This window comes from Heterodontus francisci, chromosome 34, assembly GCF_036365525.1.
Source record: "Heterodontus francisci isolate sHetFra1 chromosome 34, sHetFra1.hap1, whole genome shotgun sequence".
NCBI lineage: Eukaryota > Metazoa > Chordata > Chondrichthyes > Heterodontiformes > Heterodontidae > Heterodontus > Heterodontus francisci.
In genome coordinates this window covers 759,155-781,542 of record NC_090404.1, presented here as the reverse complement: position 1 = coordinate 781,542, position 22,388 = coordinate 759,155, and the positions used below count along the sequence as shown (strand labels likewise).

The 22,388-nt window shown below is 49.0% G+C and overlaps 1 protein-coding gene across 4 annotated transcripts in view; it reads left to right on the top strand.

The window, feature by feature from the left end:
* The window catches only part of ipo4 (importin 4), a 172,442-nt gene that overhangs the window by 30,275 nt on the left and 119,779 nt on the right, over nt 1–22,388 (top strand). For 3 of the 4 annotated variants that reach the window (XM_068014131.1, XM_068014129.1, XM_068014132.1), the window contains exons 2-6: nt 336–422; nt 2,014–2,093; nt 11,335–11,376; nt 13,356–13,485; nt 15,458–15,637. In XM_068014131.1, coding sequence (XP_067870232.1) covers nt 336–422; nt 2,014–2,093; nt 11,335–11,376; nt 13,356–13,485; nt 15,458–15,637 — 519 coding nt within the window. The remainder of the gene's footprint in view (nt 1–335; nt 423–2,013; nt 2,094–11,334; nt 11,377–13,355; nt 13,486–15,457; nt 15,638–22,388) is intronic. The other variant, XM_068014130.1, reaches the window with a different exon arrangement.

The following is a 22,388-nucleotide window of genomic DNA, read 5'->3' as shown; positions in this document are numbered from 1 at the left end:
GCAGGAATATGGGATTAGAATAGATAGGTGCTTGATGGCCGGCACAGACACGATGGGCTGAAGGGCCTGTTTCTGTGCTGTATAACTTTGACTCTATAAAGGGATGAGATAAGCATTTGTAAAGTAGAAGTGCCTTCCATCTGCATTGTTAACTCTGCGATTCTGTGTTGAAGGCAGAATTATAATCCTTTGTGTCCTACTGCATTGTTCTGGGTTTTGGGCATGGGAGGAGTTTCATATGGAGCGTAATCGCTGGCGTAGACTGACCAGTTGGGTTGAATGGCCTGATCCAGCACTGTAGACTACATAATCCTCTGCCTCTTTTCCACCTACAGGCCACAGCTCAGTTGAAGGAGGCATTTAAGGATCCGTCAGTGGTCCCTGCACTCTGCAGCATCCTCACAAGCTCACCAAACCCTCAGGTAAACTGCTTCCAACTTTGTTTAGATGGGCTTTGGTAGAGTAAATGAGGAGAAACTGTTTCCAGTGGCAGGAGGGTAAGTACCCAAGGGACGCCGATTTAAGATAATCTCCTATTCAGCGGTAACTGTCAAATGGGAATTGGATAAATACTTTAAAAGGAAAAAAAAATACAGGCCTAGGGGAAGAGCAAGGGAGTGGGATTAATTGAGTAGTTTTTTCAAAGAGCTGACACAGGCACGATGGATTGAGTTAGCAGTCAGGTTCCGGACAGGAGCGTGCAGCAGTTCTCTCGGGATTGAGGATAGATGAGGATTTCCAGCTCAAAGAGAAGTTACTTATTTCTCTTATGAGAAACTGCAAGGAGAGAAGCCCCTGGTGTACCTCGTGCAGCTCCCAGCAGCCTGGAAAAAGATTGGATGTGTCAAATGGGGACACCACCTAATTCCCTGACTAAGGGAATGAGTTTCTGAACCAACCAGGTTGAATCCCTGGCCTGTGCTGAGTCAGTTGCTCTCAGTCACGATTGATCCCCGGGTCTCTGATTACAAAGTGGAACATTAGCTAAGGCTCTTGCTCCAGTGACTCTCCTCACCTCTTGCATGGATATCAGGTGAAGACCGACGAGGTTTCTGTGCTCTGACTCTGACTATTGGAAAAAGAGCAGGGAAGTTCACCCCGATGTGTTAGGTCCAAATATATCCCAACGCCAACATCACTAAAACTGATTATCTGGTCATGGTGTTTGTGGGAAATTGCTGCATTTTTTAAATTCTTTCATGGGATGTGGGTGTCACCGGCCAGGCCAACATTTGTTGTCCATCCCTAATTGCTCTTGATCTGAGTGGCTTGATGGGGCATTTCAGAGGGCAGTTAAGAGTCAGCCACATCGCTGTGGATCTGGTGTCACATGTAGGCCAGACCAGGTAAGGTTGGCAGATTTCCTTCACGAAAGGACATTAGTGAACCAGATGGGTTATTAACAACGATTGATTGTTTCATGCCACTATTATCTCAATTCCGGATTTTTGTTTACTATTTAATTGAACTTATTAATTCATTGCCTTTAAATTCCACCAGCTGCCGTGGTGGGATTTTAACCCATGTCGGCAGGGAATAGGCCTGGGCCTCTGGATTAGTAGTTCACTGACATTACCACTCCACCCCCATCTCCCCCATACAAATTGGCTGCTGCGTTTCCTACATTACAACAGTGACTGCACTTCAAAAGTACTTCATTGGCCGTCGAGTAATTTGGGGCATCCTGAGGCCACAAAAGACACTACAGAAATGCAAGTTACTTCTTTCTTTTACCTCCTTCCTTTCTTCCTTCCTTTCCCTTATTTCTTTTCATGTGAGTGGAAATGGTGTGCCCGTTCAACAGCAGACACTGTCTCATGTCGCATACTTGGTTAGAAAAAGCCTTCCCACCGTGGCATTGCTGACATCTGTACCATGTAGAGTCAGCAGTCACGAACACTCTTATCTAACTTGCTACAGTTGCCCTTTACTGTTTTGTTTCTGGGTGCATTTCATTCCACTTCCTAATCCAGCTATTGGCGAGCTCACTGTTTTATTTCCCACCCATTTCAGATCCGTCAGTTTGCAGCAGTGCTCGTGAGAAGAAGAGTTGCGAAACACTGGAAGAAACTGTCAGTGGATCTTAAAGAGAAGTATGTGATAGATCTTTTAAAAGTGTGCAGATATTAAACGCCTGCAGCCAAAAGAAGTTTATGGTTTTTACAGTAGGAGCATTGCTTTCCCAGTCTCTGGAAGTTGATAAAAGCAAAATACTGCGGATGCTGGATGCTGGAAGTTGATGTTCCACTGTAAACGTTTGAAAGATCTGAGTGTATTACTGAGGGCAGTGACGTAGGGCCAGAGGGAGCTATGTGGTGCAGTGAGCTCGAAATTGGATTGAGGGTTTCTATAGCTAGATGTTCCTGTTGGAATAAGTGCAGGACCATCTCAGCCAAGCTCCAAAAGGACAGGATCCACAGCACAACGCTACTCATCGTTTGCCATAAAATTGCTAAGAACAGTCCCAGGATGGCTGATACTGAAAAGCATTTCACTCATGCAGTCAGAAGTTGGGGTGAGGGGTATAAAAACAGGTTTTGCTCTATCTGACCCTGCCAATCTGACTTGGGAGTATTTGATGGGACTCTGTACAGGGAGCTTTACTCTGTGTCCAACCCGTGCCATACCTGCCCTGGGAGTGTTTGATGGGGACAGTGTAGAGGGAGCTTTACTCTGTGCCTAACCCGTGCCAGACCTGCCCTGGGAGTGTTTGATGGGGACAGTGTAGAGGGAGCTTTACTCTGGATCTAACCCCTGTTTTTTTTTTAGGTGGCCTTGATACCCCAGGCATGTTGTATATTTTTCACGTCGAGGGGGCCTTTATTCCTCAGGCCCCCTTTATATACATATTTACAGTTTTAAAATAACTTTATTAAAACCAGATAAATAAACAAAAAACTCAAATTAAAATGCCATTCTCGGCGTCAACGATGCACTCCAGTCCCTGCGGTGCCCACCGGTCGCGGAAGGCCGCAAGCGTACCGGCGGACACCGCATGCTCCTTCTCCAGGGACACCTGGGCGCGAACGTAACCGCGGAAGAGGGGCAGGCAATCGGGGAGGACGGAACCCCCGACGGCCCGCAACCTGGACCTGTGAATTGCCACCTTGGCCAGGCCCAGGAGCAGACCGACGAGGAGATCCTCCTCCCGGCCAAAGCCCCTCCGCACCAGGTGCCCAAAGATCAGGAGCGTGGGACTGAAGTGCAGCCAGAATTTGAGGAGCAGCCCCTTCAGATACACAAATAGGGGCTGCAACCTCGCACACTCCGTATAAACGTGGAACACGGACTCATCCAGGCCGCAGAAAGTACAGGTGGCCTGGGAGTCCGTGAACCTACTTAAAAGCCTATTGCACGGGACTGCTCTGTGCAGCACCCTCCACCCCAGGTCCCCGATGTAGAGGGGGAAGACTCCCGCGTAGAGAGACCTCCATCGGAGTTTCCCCTTGCTGCCAAATGGCAACGCGGACCGCCGGGGCGTGTCCGGCTGGCTGACGAGGGCGAGGAAGTGGAGAGTGTGCAGGAGCAGCCCGTACAGGAAACCCCTCCGCACCGATTGGAATGGCACGGAGGGCATTTCCGAGAGGCAGCTCGGGTTGTATGGGACCGGCACCCGAGGAGGGTTTCGGGGCCTGGCCAAGGTGGCAATTCACAGGTCCAGGTTGCGGGCCGTCGGGGGTTCCGTCCTCCCCGATTGCCTGCCCCTCTTCCGTGGTTACGTGTCCCCCATCAAACACTCCCGTGGTTGAGCGGTCCGCACTCCCGAGCCCCCTCGCCACCCGCAGTGTGGGGCATCCCAGGGGTTTCGGCCACTCCTCCGCCCTCCGGACCGTCCCCGGAGTCGGCCGCCCGGACAGCTGAGGCGCTCTCCTCCGCCGGCGGGGGAGCGCCCTGACTGGAGGCGACCATGTTCCAGACTCGGAATAGATCCCGGTAAAAGACAGGCAACTCCCTCAGAGAGGCGCGGCTAACGGACTCCACCGGGAGCTGCGTGTCGTCTTGAAGGCAGTGACACTGGCGGAAAAAATACGTCGCCAGCGCACACCATCTAGGAGGACGCTCGACGGACATGTATCTCTGCAGGGTCCGAAGGCGGAGAGTCGCAGCCTGGGTGCGGACGCACACCAGCGACTGGCCGTCCTCCTCAATCGGGAGACTCAGGACCGCGGCAGAGACCCAGTGTTTCCTTTTACCCCAGAAGAAATCGACGAGTTTCTTCTGGATCTTGGTGGCAAATGCAGGGGGCGGGGCCAAAGTGACCAACCGGTACCACAGCACGGAGGCCACCAGTTGGTTTATGACCAACGCTCGGCCCCTGCAGGAAAGCACTCGGAGCAGTCCTGTCCAGCGCCCCAGCCGAGCGGTGACTTTCGCCTCCAACTCCTGCCAGTTTGCCGGCCAGGCTTCCTCAGCGGGGCTAAGGTGGACTCCCAGATAGAGGAGGTGCGTGGTGCTCCACGCAAAACGTGTCATCTCCTCCGGCAGGGAGTCCACCCGCCACTGACCAACCAGGAGTCCGGAACATTTCTCCCAATTGATCCTCGCGGAGGACGCGGCAGAAAAGGTCTGCTGGCAGTCGCGCATTCTCCGCAAGTTAACGGGATCTGTGATTGCGAGGAGCACGTCGTCGGCGTAAGCCGAGAGGACGACCCACATGGCCGGCTCGCGCAGAGCCAATCCCGTCAACCTCCTGCGAAGTAGGCACAGGAAGGGCTCCACGCAGATGGTATACAATTGGCTGGACATTGGGCATCCCTGAAGCACTCCTCTCCCAAAGCGAAGGGGCGCCGTCAAGGACCCGTTAACTTTGACTAGACACTTTGTGGCTACGTATAAAAGTCGGACCCGGGCCACGAAATGCGGCCCGAGTCCGAAAGGTATTCGTGATCCACCCTGTCGAACGCCTTCTCCTGATAGAGGGAGAGAAAGGCGATCGACTGACCAGTCCTCTGGGAAAGATGGATCAGGTCCCAGACCAGGTGGGTGTTGTCGTGGATGGACCGGCCCGGGACCGTGTAGGACTGGTTGGGGTGGATCATGTGGGCCAGCACGGAGCCCAGGCGGGTAGACATAGCCCGGGCAAAGATCTTATAATCCGTGCTGAGGAGGGAGACCGGACGCCAGTTTTTAAGCAGGCGGAGATCGCCCCTCTTCGGCAGCAGGATGATGACCGCCCTGCGCCACGAGAGGGGCATCTCCCCAGTCGGCAGGCATTCCCCCAGGACCCACGCGTAATCGTCCCCCAGGACGTCCCAGAACGCCCTGAGGAACTCCACGGTCAACCCATCCAGCCCTGGGGATTTGCCCCTTGAGAGCTGGTGGAGGGCGCCAGTCAGCTCCGCCAACGTGAGCGGAGCCTCCAATCCTTCGGCGCCCTCCGGGCTGACCTGCGGCAGGTCCTCCCACAAAACTCTGCACGCATCCTCGCTGGACGGATCCGGACAGAACAACGCACTGTACTAAGTACGGACCAGGAGGCCCATTTCCTCCGGATCCGTGATGGAGGATCCGTCGTCGGCCAGCAGCTCGACGAGCTGCTTACGGACCCCCCGCCATTTTTCCAGCGAGTAGAAGAAGGGTGAGGCGCGGTCCAAATCTTCCAGGATCTGGATCCGCGACCTCACGTACGCGCCTCGGGACCCGATGAGCTGCAGGTCCCGCAGCGCGCCCTTCTTCTCTTTGTACGCCTGCCACAGGGCCAGGTCCATGACGGCATGACCGAGGCGGGACTCCAAGTCTAACACCTCCCTCTCAAGGCGCCCGATCTCGGCTTTCCCGCCTCTTGGTCGACCCCTTCGCGTACTCCTGACAGAAGACGCGGATGTGAGTCTTGCCCACATCCCACCATAGCATCAAGGAGGGGAAGCCCCCCTGCTTCCTTCTCCAGTCGGCCCAGAATCGACAGAACGAGTCCCGAAATTGCTCGTCCTCCAGCAGCCGGTTGTTAAAGTGCCAGTACGTGGACCCCGCCCGCGTGCGGAGCGGAGTGAACTCCGCCCACACCAGGCGGTGGTCCGAGCACGGCACCAGCTGCATGGAGGCCGCCCGAGACGCGGGAGACGTACGCCTGCGAAAAGTAGAGGCGGTCGATTCGCGACCCTCCCCCTCCAGACCTCCACGTGAAGGCGCTGGAGTCGGGATGGAGATTCCGCCAGACGTCCACCAAGTTAAGGGAGCTGATCAGTCCCCTCAACTTCTCCACCGACGCTTGGCCGCGCTGGGGACCGGAGCGATCCCCCACCTCGAGGATGATGTACTCGCCGCTATCGATGGAGCTCCAGAGAGCGGACACTTCTTCAAAGAAGCGCGCTTGCAATGCGCCGGGCCTGGGCGCATACACGTTCACAAAGTGGAGCGGCACGCTACCCAGGCGAACGGCGAGGTGGAGCAAGCGGCCCGGCACTAGCTCCTTGACCCCCAAGATCTCCGGCTGAAAAGTCGGGGCCAACAAGATAGCCACCCCACTAGAAATAGGGGTGAGGTGACTCATGTAGACCCCACCCTGCCACTCCAGGAGCCAGGTGGCTTTGTCTCCCGGAACGGTGTGGGTTTCCTGCAGAAAGCTCACCGCGTATCTCCCTTCCCTAAGGACTGAGAGATTGTGAAATCTGCGGTGAGACCCCCTGCTGCCGTTGATGTTGAGGCTGGCTATGTTTATCTTCATGTCAAAGGTACTTAAAACCCGTCACCAACAGCTCACTGTGAGGAGGGAGTGGAAGTGCACCTGGCCTTCCACTCCCCCAGCAACCCATTGAGCAACACATTAAAACGGCGCCTCTTAACCAGTTTCACGCCCGCGCGCCTGCCTGCTTTCTTCTGGGCGGCACGGACAGACTTTATGATCAGCGCCAGATTCGACCAACGGCCGAGGGCCAGCTGAACTTTATCACGGCAACCCCTGCAAGCCGCGAGGAAATCCAGGAGTTCCGCCGTGGGGATAAGGGGAGATTCGGTGGGAGGCACGAGGGACTCCACCACCTCACTGGCGATGGAATCAAGTTCATCCTCCGTGCCCCACACTGAATCCCCATCCTCCTCCGGGTCGTCACCGCCAGCGGCCGACACATCCACCACACACTGTGGGGTGGATTTCGCGGCCGCGCCTGCTGGTCCTGCCTCCGTCACAATCCCACCCCCGGGATCGATGGCGGAGGAGTCCTCTCTGGGTTCTACTGTGAAACTGGAGCCTGTGGACGCCAGCAGTTCAGGACCCCCCTCCACTTCCGTCCCCAGGCCAATGAGTGGTCCAGGGGAGACAGAAGTTCCCGACTCCGGAAATCCAGCCGGAGCCGAGGCAGAGGGAGGAGGCTATCTCCCGCTCCGCCAGCACCCACAGGCCCAGCAGATGGGGCAGCATTCTCAGTTATAACCGGGTCAGGTGTTTCCTGGTTGGTGGTGGACTCCGGCTGGGAGGGCCTCGCCCTCCTCTTCACTCAGGGCACCCGACCCAGTTGCAGTGGCAGAATGGGCGGCGTCCCCAGGCTCCCCCACCGCAAGCAGGGCCCCACTTACTCCTTCAGGAGGGGCCTCATGTACTGGGGCCTTCCCCTCCCCTCTATCCTGAGGAATAGGGTGCTCCTGCCCGGACTTTGTAGCCTTGGTGGTGGCGGTAGGGGAAACCTGGGGACCCGAAACAGGGGACAGCTCCCCTCCAACAGATGGACCCTGCGCCTCAGGGCCCCTTGTTACCTCTGTGGAGGGGTGCCTTCTCCTCTTTTTCCCCGTTGTGTGCGGAGGCTGAGAGACCTCCATGTCATCAGAGGCCTCCACCTCCGCACTCTTTTTTTTTTAATTCACCCTGGGCCTGAGCCCAGCCCTGGGGCAATTTGACTTCCCGAGATCGGGCTTTGTGCTGAGCTCAGACTCGGGTAGTGTCACGGTGTCCAGGGGACGCGCATCTCGATGTTTATTTCTCCTCCGCGCCTTCCTTCCACTTGGACGGTCACCCCCCTCCCTGCCGGAGGCCGTGAAAACTATATCCTCCGGTACCGACTGAACGGTATCTGGTGGAGGTGTAGGGGGCGTTGGGAGGAAGTGCAGCGTCGCCACTCTGGGCCGCCAAGTTGGAGTTGGCAGCCGGGAGGTTGGGGCAGTTCTTACGAACATGCCCCACCCCCTTACAGACATGGCACCGCACCCCGTCCAAGGTCCAGAAGACGCGGTAGGCCGTCCCCTGGAACTCTCCATTAAAGCTGCGCTCTGTAACCTCCTCCCGCGCCAGCTGCATGAATAACTGGCGGCGGAAGGAGTACACGTGTCGGAGGCTGTTCTCCCGAAGACCGAGCGGGACTGGGGTGAGCCCCGTCTTTACCTCCCCCAGATGGTGCAGGTGGGGAAGGAGGAGCTCACCAGGGATGAAGGGCAGGACATTGGATAAAATGACCCTTTGTGCAGTGGCCTCCAGGGGTTCCACTGGCAGAAAGGTCCCGCCCACGGTGAGCCCCTTGTTCAGTGCCAGGGACACCGCCCGCTCGGTCTTCAGGAAAAACACTGCCTTCCCGTACATTTTAGAGGCTGCAACAATGGCCGAAGGGCCGACAACCTCGGCCATTGCTTTCACGCATGCCTCTGTAGTCATGTTCGGGTGGACGTAACTCCTTGACCCCATGCTTCGTTGTTAATAAAGCAAACGTGACGGGGCAACAGGTGCAGCTGCAGCAGCTGCAGCAGCATATGTACGGGAAGGCCCCGCCACCGGCGAAGGAGGGCTTGCCATGGGGTCTAAGAGCCACGTCCACCCCCAAGAAACAAAACAAATTTACACAATTGAAACAAAAAAAAGGCAAACTTTAAACAAAGTGGAGTGGGAGTAGAAGAGGATGGGGTAGGAAGGTAAAGGAAAAGGGGAGGATAGGTGACTGAGGCGACTGAGTGGAGGAAGGGAGAGAAAGGCTGAAAAGGATGTTTGATCCAACTGCCAGTTGGAGCACCTTTATCACAATTAGTCCAGAACTGTTTGTTGTCTTCCAGTTGGGGGAGGCTTCTTTGCCCGGGATGACTGGAGCCGCCCGGTACTCTCCTCTTCTGATTTTAACAAGAAAGTCTTCACCCGGGCAACTCCAGCTGTCCCGAGCAGGCAATTGGGGTGGGGAGGGAGCTCCCTGTGTGCAAGCACCAATACAAATACCTACTGGATTTGGCAGCCCCACCCAAGTCTTCCGGCCTCTTCTCCCTCCCCCAAACAGTCCAAACTTAAGAGTTCTTCAGGTGCCCTGACACCCACCTCTGCAAAACAATTGCAACCTTCCTTGATGGTTTCCCTCCACTCTGTATTCACCTCTCCACTTTCTCCAATTACTCCACTCTCCACTCTGCAGTTGCTGCAGCACAGGTGCAGCTGCTCCCCCGATTGCTGGCAGGAAGTGTTCCAAATTGCTGTACCTGTCCTGGGAGTGTTTGATGGGGACAGTGTAGAGGGAGCTTTACTCTGTGTCTAACCCGTGCCATACCTGCCCTGGGAGTGTTTGATGTGGACAGTGTAGAGGGAGCTTTACTCTGTATCTCACCCCCGTGCTGTACCTGTCCTGGGAGTGTTTGATGGGGACAGTGTAGAGGGAGCTTTACTCTGTATCTGACCCCGTGCTGTACCTGTTCTGGGAGTGTTTAATGGGGACAGCGTAGAGGGAACTTTACTCTGTATCTCACCCCCGTTTTTTTTTATTTTTAAAATAACTTTATTAAAACCAGATAAATAAACAAAAAACTCAAATTAAAATGCCATTCTCGGCGTCGACAATGCACTCCAGTCCCAGCGGTGCCCACCAGTCGCGGAAGGCCTCAAGCGTACCGGCGGACACCGCATGCTCCTTTTCCAGGGACACCCGGGCGCGAACGTAACCGCGGAAGAGGGGCAGGCAATCGGGGAGGACGGACCCCCCGACGGCCCGCAACCTGGACCTGTGAATTGCCACCTTGGCCAGGCCCAGGAGCAGACCGACGAGGAGATCCTCCTCCCGGCCCAAGCCCCTCCGCACCGGGTGCCCAAAGATCAGGATATCTCACCCCCGTGCTGTACCTGTCCTGGGAGTGTTTGATGGGGACAGTGTGGAGGGAGCTTTACTCTGTATCTAACCCTGTGCTGTGCCTGTCCTGGCAGTATTTGACGGGATAGAAAGAGGGAGCTTTAGTCTGTAGCTGACTTCTGCTTAGAACATTTGGTAGTTTTACCTGTCCATTGTGTTACGACTGAGGCAGGAGGAGTGCACTGTTTATCTAGTTCCACTTCTCCATAGGTCACAACATACATTTAAATTTTCTCCCAGTTATTGATGCGGTCAATCTATTTTTAACTCAGAATAAATCACACCAACCAGGTTTCTTTAATGAACAACAAGATTATCAGTTTATTATAAAACAAGTCTGAACCAGTAACGAAGCAAAGTGCAAACACACAGATTGAAATATAAAAGTTCCCTTTTTACATTAGCCCCTCACACTCTCTCTCTCTCACACACACACACACACACACACACACACACACACACACACGCATACACCGGTTAACCGTAAAAAATTGAGATTTACTCTTTAGAGCTCTTGTACAAAAGCTTTTGTTGAAAAAGAATACTTTGGCAAAAAAACCTTGCTAATTCTTGAAGGCAAAAGAGAAGATATGAAAAAATGTCAGATGTCCTTTTTTGGTTTGGTGTCCCAAATGCGTGTAACCGGAATCTTCCCAGAGCAGTTCTTGTCAGGCAACTTTGAAGATCAGTTTGGGCAGGCTTTCCAGGAAAAATGCGGCAACAGGGGTTTCAGTCAGTTTCTTAGACTTGCGTCTCAGCTTCTCGAGATCGATAAAAGCGATGGAACAGCCTCCCTTGGCAAGTTTTCTCCAGCTGTCTTTTGAAACACTGTCCACGCCCCCAGCTCACTGTCCAAAGCGAAACCAAAAACAATGTCACAAGAATCAAGCCTCCTGACCTCTATAAATCTTGATCTGTCACTTCTTTGTAAACATCTTTCCCCAAGTCAAAAAAAACCCCCTGCTGGGTAATTATTTGAAGACAGGTGCCTTCCAATGAGGGCTTGTTTTTAGCACTCCTTGATTCTTCCAATAACTCTTTGTTTTCAAGCTCAGTTCAAAAGACCTTCTGATGATCTCTTTTTAAAAAACAATGTTGCGGCATCTACGGGATCTTTTCTCAGTTTTAACACAAAATCCTCATAATTTAACAAAAACGGAAGCACTCGTAACAATTGTTAGAATGTTCTGTTAGTAGGTTTGATGAGGTGTTAAATTGAGTGACTGTTTGAATCCTTACATGGCTCTCACTTTCAGGCCTGTTTGGCAGCTGGACTTGGATGTACTAACTGATCTCTTTTTTTTTCCTTCAGTTTGAAGCCAGTGGTTCTCCGGTCTCTGCAGCAGGAACACGAGTAAGTGTTCAGGCTGTACAATACTTGAGCATTGCAGAGTAATGGTGAAGCAGTTCCCAGCCACTTCTAATATCTCAGGATCATTGAGGAGTTGCAGGCACTGCAATACTGGATGGCTCCTGAGAATGTGAGGGGGTATCACTGCACAAAGGATTAGTCCCTGTAGGACATAATGATTGACTGAAATAAGCATTACCACATGTTAGAATAATCCATATTCTTGTAAGAACAGATTCCTGAAAGCTAGTCGCAGTAATATGTCTGACCATCAACCACATTTAATATTGTTTCAAAACATTCATCTTAAAACTACATACTGAGCAATATTTGCAGTCCTACATCTGGGAACTCACATGTAAAGAGCTCTCCAGAATTCATGAATGATTGCCTGATTGGGCTGTTCAGCTACCTTCAAGGAGAGGAAGTGTGGAGATCCTAACTGAGTGAAGCCTTACATTCCTCTTTATATGGTCATAAAAACAGTCAAATCTTGTCCCAACTCTTGCTGAGTTTAACTTTGTTTAGCCTTTTCTAACCAGAGTGCTGAAACATACAATCACAGAATCTTACAGTACCAGAGAGAGGCCATTATGCCTGTGCTGGCTCTTTGAAAGGGTAGTCCAATTGATCCCACTCCCCCTGCTCTATTCCTACATCTTTGCCCAAAGCTGGAGCCTCATCCTGGTTAATATCCTGTTCCATTGCGTAAAGTTTCATCATCTTCCACTGTCATTGTGATCATAAGATAGAATTTGCTAGTCTACTGTTTAAACTGATTCTGCTGACTCTTGTGGTGGAACCATAATTGTGACTTTCAGTTGTTTTTTGTCTTCATCCTGTATATTCATAAAAGGGTAAAAACACATCTGTATTCTGACAGCAAAAGTCTGCTGGACTCGACAGAACCAAATCTGAAGCAGTCCCAATTTAACCAATGAGCAGCGATAAGTAAAGATGGGAAAATTGAGCTGTTAAATCACCTTTTTTTTTTAAGCAGTCAATCCCAAATGGGATGGTAGCGATTAAATTGCTAAGTAAATATAAAATGAGTCAAGCTGCCATCTTGATTACTTGGCTCGCTGAAAATTGGCACCTGTAACCAGCGTTGATATCATAGACACAAAAGGTATTTCCCGCTTCAAACTACTCATTCTTACTCCTTCGTGCCTTTTGCTCGCTCTCTTTTCTTTCTGTCTCTCGCTCGCTCTCTCCTCCCTGTTGTGCTCTGCTGTGGCTCCATTGGTAACACTCCAATACAGAGTGTTGCAGTGTCATTGGCGCCATCTTTTGGACAAGACGTTAAATCTACACCTTGTTCATCCTTGCAGGCGCACATAAAAGATCCCATGCCGTTTTGGAAGAAGAGCAAGGGGCGAGTTCTCCCCGGTGTCCTGGTCAATTTTTATCCATTAGCCAACATCACAAAAATAGATTATTTGGTCAATAACACGTTGCTATTTGTGAGAGCTTGCTGTGCACAAATTGCCTACTGCATTTCCTACACTGGAACAGCGATTACACTTCTAAAGTACTTAATTAGCTGCAAAGCACTTTGGGATGTTTTGTGGTCGTGAAAGGCACTATATAAATGCAAGTCTCTCCCTCTCTCGCTCGTGCTCTCTTGCGCTCTCTCGGGGGTCACTTGCAAATGTCTAAACTGACATTTATGGATTTTTGTTAGGCTAACGGTATTAAATGTTATAAAACTAAGGTGGGGAGTTAAGATACAGATCAGCCATGATCTAATTGATGGGCTGAATGGTCGTCTGCTGATGCTATATGTCTGTAACATTTGCTGCTGATTTTCCAACTTGGAGTGGCTTCATGCCATTCTAAAGGGAAGATCGAGGGTTGTCATTGCTGAGCCTGTACTCTACTGTTCTCTCACTGTCAGTTGCAAGTGAGTCTTTTCACGTGTTGCTGAATTAAAGTTTCCGAATCTCGTGATCGTTTTCATTCCATTTCATTGCCTTTTTCAGACACAAGGTACGGCACTCAGTAGCCCAGCTGGCTGCGATCATTGTCAAGCATGAAACGCCAGAGAAATGGCCGCAACTTCTTCAATTTATAACTCAGTGGACGAAGAGCAGTGTTCCAGAAGAGAGGCAGGTGTGTAAAGGGCAGGGTGGTTTGGTGGGGGGAAGGATTTGGAGGGTGGTGGTAGAGACTGGCATATCAGTAATGTAGCATTGGCTCTGATTCCCAACCCAGTAATTTGGTGACATTTTCACTCTGACTGGGATGTGACTCCATTCGTGTGTAGAGGGTGTCTTGCATTTGCTACTGCTCTTCTGCTGCTCCCCTAGTTCTCTCTCTGCTCCTATGCGTTCTCTGTGGCTCTGCACTGTCCAGCTCCTGCCAAGGATAGACATACTTGGCAGTGTGAAGCAGGCACACCCATTTGACTGATGTCTGTAAGTGAATACCTGTTTTCTTAAAAGAATTATTAAAACAATCCTTACATGCAGCACTTTCACATGATAGTATGATAATTTAGAGGAGGAGGTCCATTGGAAGATATGTCCTTCAAGCAATAGTTCTCGAAGTGTGGTCCGCGGACGAGGTTCCTCCAGGTGGTCTGTGGGCTGGTCCAAAATGCAAGTTACTGACGTGCAACACCGCAGTTGAAGCCATTTGAGAGAACAGGCCAGAACCCTCATCCCCACCACTCGTGTTACGTCTCACAACCCGATGCCTCCGGCGTGGGTGGCGCAAGTCATCATAAGCATGAGAAAGGTGAGGTGAGAGGGACTGCCCTTGATATCAAGGTAGCATTTGACCGAGTATGGCATCAAGGAGCCCTCGCAAAACTGAAGTCAATGGGAATCAGGGGGAAAACTCTCCGCTGGTTGGAGTCATACCTACCACAAAAGAAGATGGTTGTGGTTTTTGGAGGTCAATCATCTCAGCTCCAGGACATCACTGCAGGAGTTCCTCAGGGTAGTGTCCTCGGCCCAACCATCATCAGCTGCTTCATCAATGACCTTCAATCATAAGATCAGAAGTGGGGATGTTCGCTGATTGCACAATGTTCACCATTTGCGACTCCTCAGATACTGAAGCAGTCCGTGTAGAAATGCAGCAAGACCTGGACAAAGTTCAGGATTGGGCTGATAAGTGGCAAGTAACATTCGCGCCACCCAAGCGCCAGGCAATGACCATCTCCAACAAGATAGAATCCAACTGTTGTCCCATGACATTCAATGTCTTTGCCATAGCTGAATCCACATCCTAGGGGTTACCATTGATCAGAAACTGAACTGGAGTAGCCATATAAATACTGTGTCTACAAGAGCAGGTCAGAGGCTGGGAATTCTGTGGCGTATAACTCGCCTCCTGACTCCCCAAAGCCTGTCCACCATCTACAAGGCACAAGTCAGGAGTGTGATGGAATACTCTCCACTTGTCTGGATGGGTGCAGCTCCAACAACACTCAAGATGCTCGACACCATCCAGGACAAAGCAGCCCGCTTGATTGGCACCCCATCACAAACATTCACTCCCAACGCCACAGACGCACAGTGGCAGCAATGTGTACCATCTACAAGATGCACTGCAGCAACTCCCCAAGGCTCTTTCGACAGCACCTTCCAAACCCACGACCTCTATCACCTAGAAGGACAAGGGCAGCAAATGCATGGGAACGCCACCACCTGCAAGTTCCCCTCTAAGCCACAACACCATCCTGACTTGAAACTATATCGCCGTTCATTCACTGTCACTGGGTCAAAATCCTGGAACTCCTAACAGCACTGTGGGTGTACCTAACTCATGTGGACTGCAGCAGTTCAAGAAGGCAGCTCACCACCCCCTTCTCAAGGGCAATTAGGGATGGGCAATAAATGCTGGCCTGGCCAGCGATGCCCACATCCCATGAATGATAAAGAAAAAATTGATGTTACTATTGATTTTGTTTGATTAATATAGACGTAATGACCCAATCCTGCACTGATGTGTGCCTGACTGACCTCCATGTGTGTACTCTCAGGGGAATGTTTATTGGGTGATTCCACCAGATCGGGAAACAAGGAGTCAGTGAGTGGCAATAACTGATGCATTTTCTTTTTGATCTGGGTTTCAGGTTGGAATGCTGCTGTTGAGCACCGTTGTGGACATCAGCACTGAGTCGTTCAAGCGCCACTTCCGCGAGCTGATGCGGCTCTTCCACCAGACCCTGGAGGACCACGACAACCCGCTGGTGGTCTTCTACACCATTCAGACACTGACTGCTGTGGTGTCTTACATGGGAACAGATGAAGTGGTAAGTGTCATCCGCCCGATAGGAGCGCTGTGACCTTTGCGCTGTACTTGGGTGTAACGAAAACTCACAACAGACACTGGAATCGGCAGACGAAAAAATCCCAAGGTCCATCTAGTTTGAGTTGTGGACTAATTGTAGTGATCAGGCTCTTGGTGATTCATCTACAACAGCCCCAGACATCAGTTAGGACTGTTTTCCTTGGAGAAGAGATGGTTGAGAAGTGATTTGATAGAAGAAGTGATTTGATAGAGGTATTCAAAATCATGAGAGGTATGGACAGAGTAGCGAGAGAGAAACTGTTCCCACTCATCAAAGGGTCGAGAACAAGAAGGCACAGATTTAAAGTATTTGGTAGGAGAAGCAAAAGTGACATGAGGAAAAACTTCTTCATGCAGTGAGTGGTTGTTTATTGGCCACCAAACAGTAGTGGCGGTGTGGGGCTTTGTATTAATCAGATTAGAGAAGCATGGGTAATACAGTAATCATGGGTGACTTCAATCTACATATGGACTGGGGAAACCTAATGTGCACTAATGCTGTAGAGGGTGAGTTTTTGGAGTGTGTTCGGGATGGTTTTCTGGAGCAGTTTGTTGAGACGAGACAACAGGCTATCTTAGATCTAGTATTATGTAATGAGAAAGGGCGAATTAATCTTGTAAAAGAACCTTTAGGGATGAGTGACCATAATATGATAGAATTTTACATTATGTTTGAAAGTTCAATCTGAAGCCAGGGTGTTAAGTTTGAACAAAGGAAATTATGAAGGTATGAGGGGCAAATTGGCTGAGGCGGATTGGGAAAATGCATGAAAAGATATGACAGTACATAGACAGTGGATAGTCTTCAAAGAATTATTACATAGTTTAGAGCTAGTCATTCCTTCAAGGCACAAAAGCCCCAAAAGCAAAGGCAGTCAACTGTGGCTAACAAAGGAAGTTGAGGATTGTATAAGATTAAAAGATCTTATTAAAATTGACAAAGTGATATGGAGATAGTGTGGGAAAAAGGCATTGCAGTGGATGATCAGCCACGATCGTATTGAATGGTAGAGCAGGATCGATGGGCTGAATGGCCGACTGCTCCTATATTCCTATGTTCCTGGATAGAGTTTGCGTGGGTAACGGATTACAGGTCGAGTCTGCGTGGGTAACGGATTACAGGTCGAGTCTGCGTGGGTAACGGATTACAGGTCGAGTCTGCGTGGGTAACGGATTACAGGTCGAGTCTGCGTGGGTAACGGATTACAGGTCGACTCTGCGTGGGTAACGGATTACAGGTCGACTCTGCGTGGGTAACGGATTACAGGTCGAGTCTGCGTGGGTAACGGATTACACGTAGATTCTGCGTGGGTAACGGATTACACGTAGATTCTGCGTGGGTAACGGATTACACGTAGATTCTGCGTGGGTAACGGATTACAGGTCGAGTCTGCGTGGGTAACGGATTACAGGTCGAGTCTGCGTGGGTAGCGGATTACAGATATAGTCTGCGTGGGTAGCAAATTACAGGTCGAGTCTGCGTGGGTAACGGATTACACGTAGATTCTGCGGGTCCAAGGTACCTGAGTAATTTGCAGGAAGAGGTGTGACGAGTGTAGCATGCTTGGGAGGAAAGGGTGACTTTGGATTTATGGATCTGGATTTTGTGCCGGAGGCAGGGTTCTCGGCGCTGGGTTGGAAAAGCGGGGGGATCCCCACCTCTGCATTTTCTCAGCCCGCCAGAGCGAACCTCTGGTCTTTTAAGGTCAAAGTTTAAGGGAAGTGGGATCCTGCCCCCAAAAGCTGCCAGACAATCACAGGGCCGGCAGCTCAGCAGCGGCACCAGGAGCGGTGGCCACTGCAGGTACTGTAGATGCCTCGGACCCAGGCCTAGCAGTGCAACACTGAAGAAGAGGTAGGTAACGTGGAGTCGCCGCGGTCAGTGTGGAAGGGGATGGAACGAGGGTGTGTGGGCAATCGGTCCTGCGGGGGGTTTTACAAAGCATCCTTCCCGTGCAACGGAGGTCTCCCCCTCCCCGTGCTGTTGGCATGATCCCAGTGGCGGTAAGAGGAGACCCTTAATTGGCCTCTGGGCTGGAAGGTATTCGGTGGCCTATCACGCCCCCAGGAGAATCAGAACTGGGATTCTCAGTGTCAGGTTCCATGTGGGCGATTCTGCCCTGAATCTCCAGCTCCCTCCAGCCACAACACCCATTGTTGGATGAGAACAGGTACGGTCTGTGGTTTACAAAGCTCTCCACCATGAGTGGTTTCCTCAAGTCACAGCATCACAGAATCGTTACAGTGCAGAAGGAGGCCATTTGGTCCATCATGTCCGCACTGACTCTCCGAAAGAGCCATTCCCTCAGTTCCATTCCCCTGCCTTCTCCCCAAAACCCTGCACGTTCATCCTTTTCATATAACTGTCTAATTCCCTTTAGAATGCTTCAATTGAAACTGCCTCCACCACGTTCTCAGGCAGCGCATTCCATAGGAACATAGGAGCAGGAGTAGGCCATTCCGCCCATCGAGCCTGCCCCACCATTCAATACGATCATGGCTGATCATCCACTTCAATGCCTTTTTCACACACTAACTCCATATCCCTTTATATATTGGTGTTTAGAAATCTGTCAATCTCTGCTTTAAAAATATTCAATGACTGACCTTCCACAGCTCTCTGGGGTAGAGAATTCCAAAGATTCACAACCCTCTGAGTAAAGACATTTCTCCTCATCTCTGTCCTAAATGGCTTCCCCCTTATTTTGAAATTGTGTCCCCTGGTTCTAGACTCCCCAACCAGGGGAAACATCTTACCTGCATCTACCCTGTCTATCCCTTTAAGTATTTTGTAGGTTTCAGTGAGATCACTCTCATTCTTCGAAACTCAAGGGAATACAGGCCCAGTTTCCCCAATCTCTCCATAGGACAGTCCCGCCATCCCGGTAACAAGTCTGGTGAACCTTTGTTGCACTCCCTCTATGGCAATAATATCCTTCCAAAGTTAAGGGAACCAAAACTGCACACACTACTCCAGGTGCTGTCTAACCAAGGTTCTATACAGTTGAAGCAAGACGTTGCTACTGCTGTACTCAAATCCTCTTGTGATAACGGCTAACATACCATTAGCCTTCATTGCTTGCTGCACCTGCATGTGAGCTTTCAGTGACTTATTGACGAGGATACCCAGGTCCCTTTGTACATCTACAATTTCTAATCTCTTATCAGTTAAATACTCTGCACATCTGTTACTCCTACCAAAGTGGATAACCTCACATTTTTCCACATTATATTCCATCTGCCATGTTCTTGCCCACTCACTAAGTCTGTCCAAATCCCCTTGAAGCCACTTTCATCTTCCTCAGAACACACGTTCCCACCTAGTTTTGCGTCATCTGTGAGCTTGGAAATAATACATTTGGTCCCCACATCCAAATCATTGATATATGTTGTGAACAGCTGGGACCCAAGTACTGATCCCTGCAGTACCCCACTAGTCACATCCTGCCAATGCGAGAATGACCTTTTTATTCTTGCTCCCTGCTTTCTACCTGTTAACCAATACTTAATCCATGCCAGTATATTACCTCCTATCCCATGTGCTTTAATTTTGTTAACCAACCTCCTGTGGGAGACTTTATCAAAAGCTTTTATACTACATCCACCGACTCCCCTTTACCAATTCTGTTAGTAACATCCTCAAAAAACTCCCAACCGGTTCGTCAACATGATTTCCCATTCATAAATCCATTCTGACTATGCCCAATCAGATCATTATTATCCAAGGGTCCATTTATCTCATCCTTTAGAATAGATTCCAGCATTTTCCCAATGACTGATGTAAGCCTAACAGGTCTGTAATTCCCTGTTTTCTCTCTCCCTCCCTTCTTAAATTGTGGGGATTGCGATCTTCCAATCTACAGGAACTGTTCCAGAATCTATAGAATTTTGGAAGATGATCACCAATGCATCAACTATCTCCATAGCTACCTCTTTCAAGACTCTGGGATGTCGATCAGGTTCTGGGGACTTATCGACCTTCAACCCCATTAATTTCTCCAATACAACCTTCTTACTATTAATAATTTCCTTCAATTCCTCATTCTCCCTAGTCCCTTGGATCTCGAATTCTGGCAGATTTCTTGTATCTTCCTCAGTGAAGAAAGACACAAAGCAATCATTTAGCTAATCTGACATTTCTCTATTCCCCATTATAAATTATCCTGCCTCTGCCTGTAATGGACCCACATTTGTCTTAGCCAAGTGTTTCCATTTTAACATACATATAGAAGCTTTTACAGTCCATTTTTATGTTTTTTGCTGGTTGACATTCATATCCTATTCTCCCTTTCTTCATCAGTTTCTTGGTATTCCTTTGTGGTGTTCTAAAATCCTCCCAATCTTCAGGTTTACTACTATTTCTGGCATCTTTAAAGCCCCTTTCTTTTAATCTTATACAGTCCTTAATTTCCTTTGTTAGCCATTATTCCAGCAGACTCTATCGATAATCCATTATCCACACAGACTCTATCTATAATCCATTATCCACACAGACTCTATCTATAATCCATTATCCACACAGACTCTCTATAATCCATTATCCACACAGACTCTATCTATAATCCATTATCCACACAGACTCTATCTATAATCCATTATCCACACAGACTCTATCGATAATCCATTATCCACACAGACTCTATCTATAATCCATTATCCACACAGACTCTATCGATAATCCATTATCCACACAGACTCTATCGATAATCCATTATCCACACAGACTCTATCTATAATCCATTATCCACACAGACTCTATCTATAATCCATTATCCACACAGACTCTATCTATAATCCATTATCCACACAGACTCTATCGATAATCCATTATCCACACAGACTCTATCGATAATCCATTATCCACACAGACTCTATCTATAATCCATTATCCACACAGACTCTATCGATAATCCATTATCCACACAGACTCTATCGATAATCCATTATCCACACAGACTCTATCGATAATCCATTATCCACACAGACTCTATCTATAATCCATTATCCACACAGACTCTATCTATAATCCATTATCCACACAGACTCTATCTATAATCCATTATCCACACAGACTCTATCGATAATCCATTATCCACACAGACTCTCTATAATCCATTATCCACACAGACTCTATCGATAATCCATTATCCACACAGACTCTATCGATAATCCATTATCCACACAGACTCTCTATAATCCATTATCCACACAGACTCTATCTATAATCCATTATCCACACAGACTCTATCTATAATCCATTATCCACACAGACTCTATCTATAATCCATTATCCACACAGACTCTATCGATAATCCATTATCCACACAGACTCTATCGATAATCCATTATCCACACAGACTCTATCGATAATCCATTATCCACACAGACTCTATCGATAATCCATTATCCACACAGTCTCTATCGATAATCCATTATCCACACAGACTCTATCTATAATCCATTATCCACACAGACTCTATCTATAATCCATTATCCACACAGACTCTATCGATAATCCATTATCCACACAGACTCTATCGATAATCCATTATCCACACAGACTCTATCGATAATCCATTATCCACACAGACTCTATCGATAATCCATTATCCACACAGACTCTATCGATAATCCATTATCCACACAGACTCTATCGATAATCCATTATCCACACAGACTCTATCGATAATCCATTATCCACACAGACTCTATCGATAATCCATTATCCACACAGACTCTATCGATAATCCATTATCCACACAGACTCTATCGATAATCCATTATCCACACAGACTCTCTATAATCCATTATCCACACAGACTCTCTATAATCCATTATCCACACAGACTCTATCTATAATCCATTATCCACACAGACTCTATCTATAATCCATTATCCACACAGACTCTATCTGTAATCCATTATCCACACAGACTCTATCGATAATCCATTATCCACACAGACTCTATCGATAATCCATTATCCACACAGACTCTATCGATAATCCATTATCCACACAGACTCTATCGATAATCCATTATCCACACAGACTCTATCGATAATCCATTATCCACACAGACTCTATCTATAATCCATTATCCACACAGACTCTATCTATAATCCATTATCCACACAGACTCTATCGATAATCCATTATCCACACAGACTCTATCGATAATCCATTATCCACACAGACTCTATCGATAATCCATTATCCACACAGACTCTATCGATAATCCATTATCCACACAGACTCTATCGATAATCCATTATCCACACAGACTCTATCTATAATCCATTATCCACACAGACTCTATCTATAATCCATTATCCACACAGACTCTATCGATAATCCATTATCCACACAGACTCTATCGATAATCCATTATCCACACAGACTCTATCTATAATCCATTATCCACACAGACTCTATCTGTAATCCATTATCCACACAGACTCTCTATAATCCATTATCCACACAGACTCTATCGATAATCCATTATCCACACAGACTCTATCTATAATCCATTATCCACACAGACTCTATCTATAATCCATTATCCACACAGACTCTATCGATAATCCATTATCCACACAGACTCTATCGATAATCCATTATCCACACAGACTCTATCGATAATCCATTATCCACACAGACTCTCTATAATCCATTATCCACACAGACTCTATCGATAATCCATTATCCACACAGA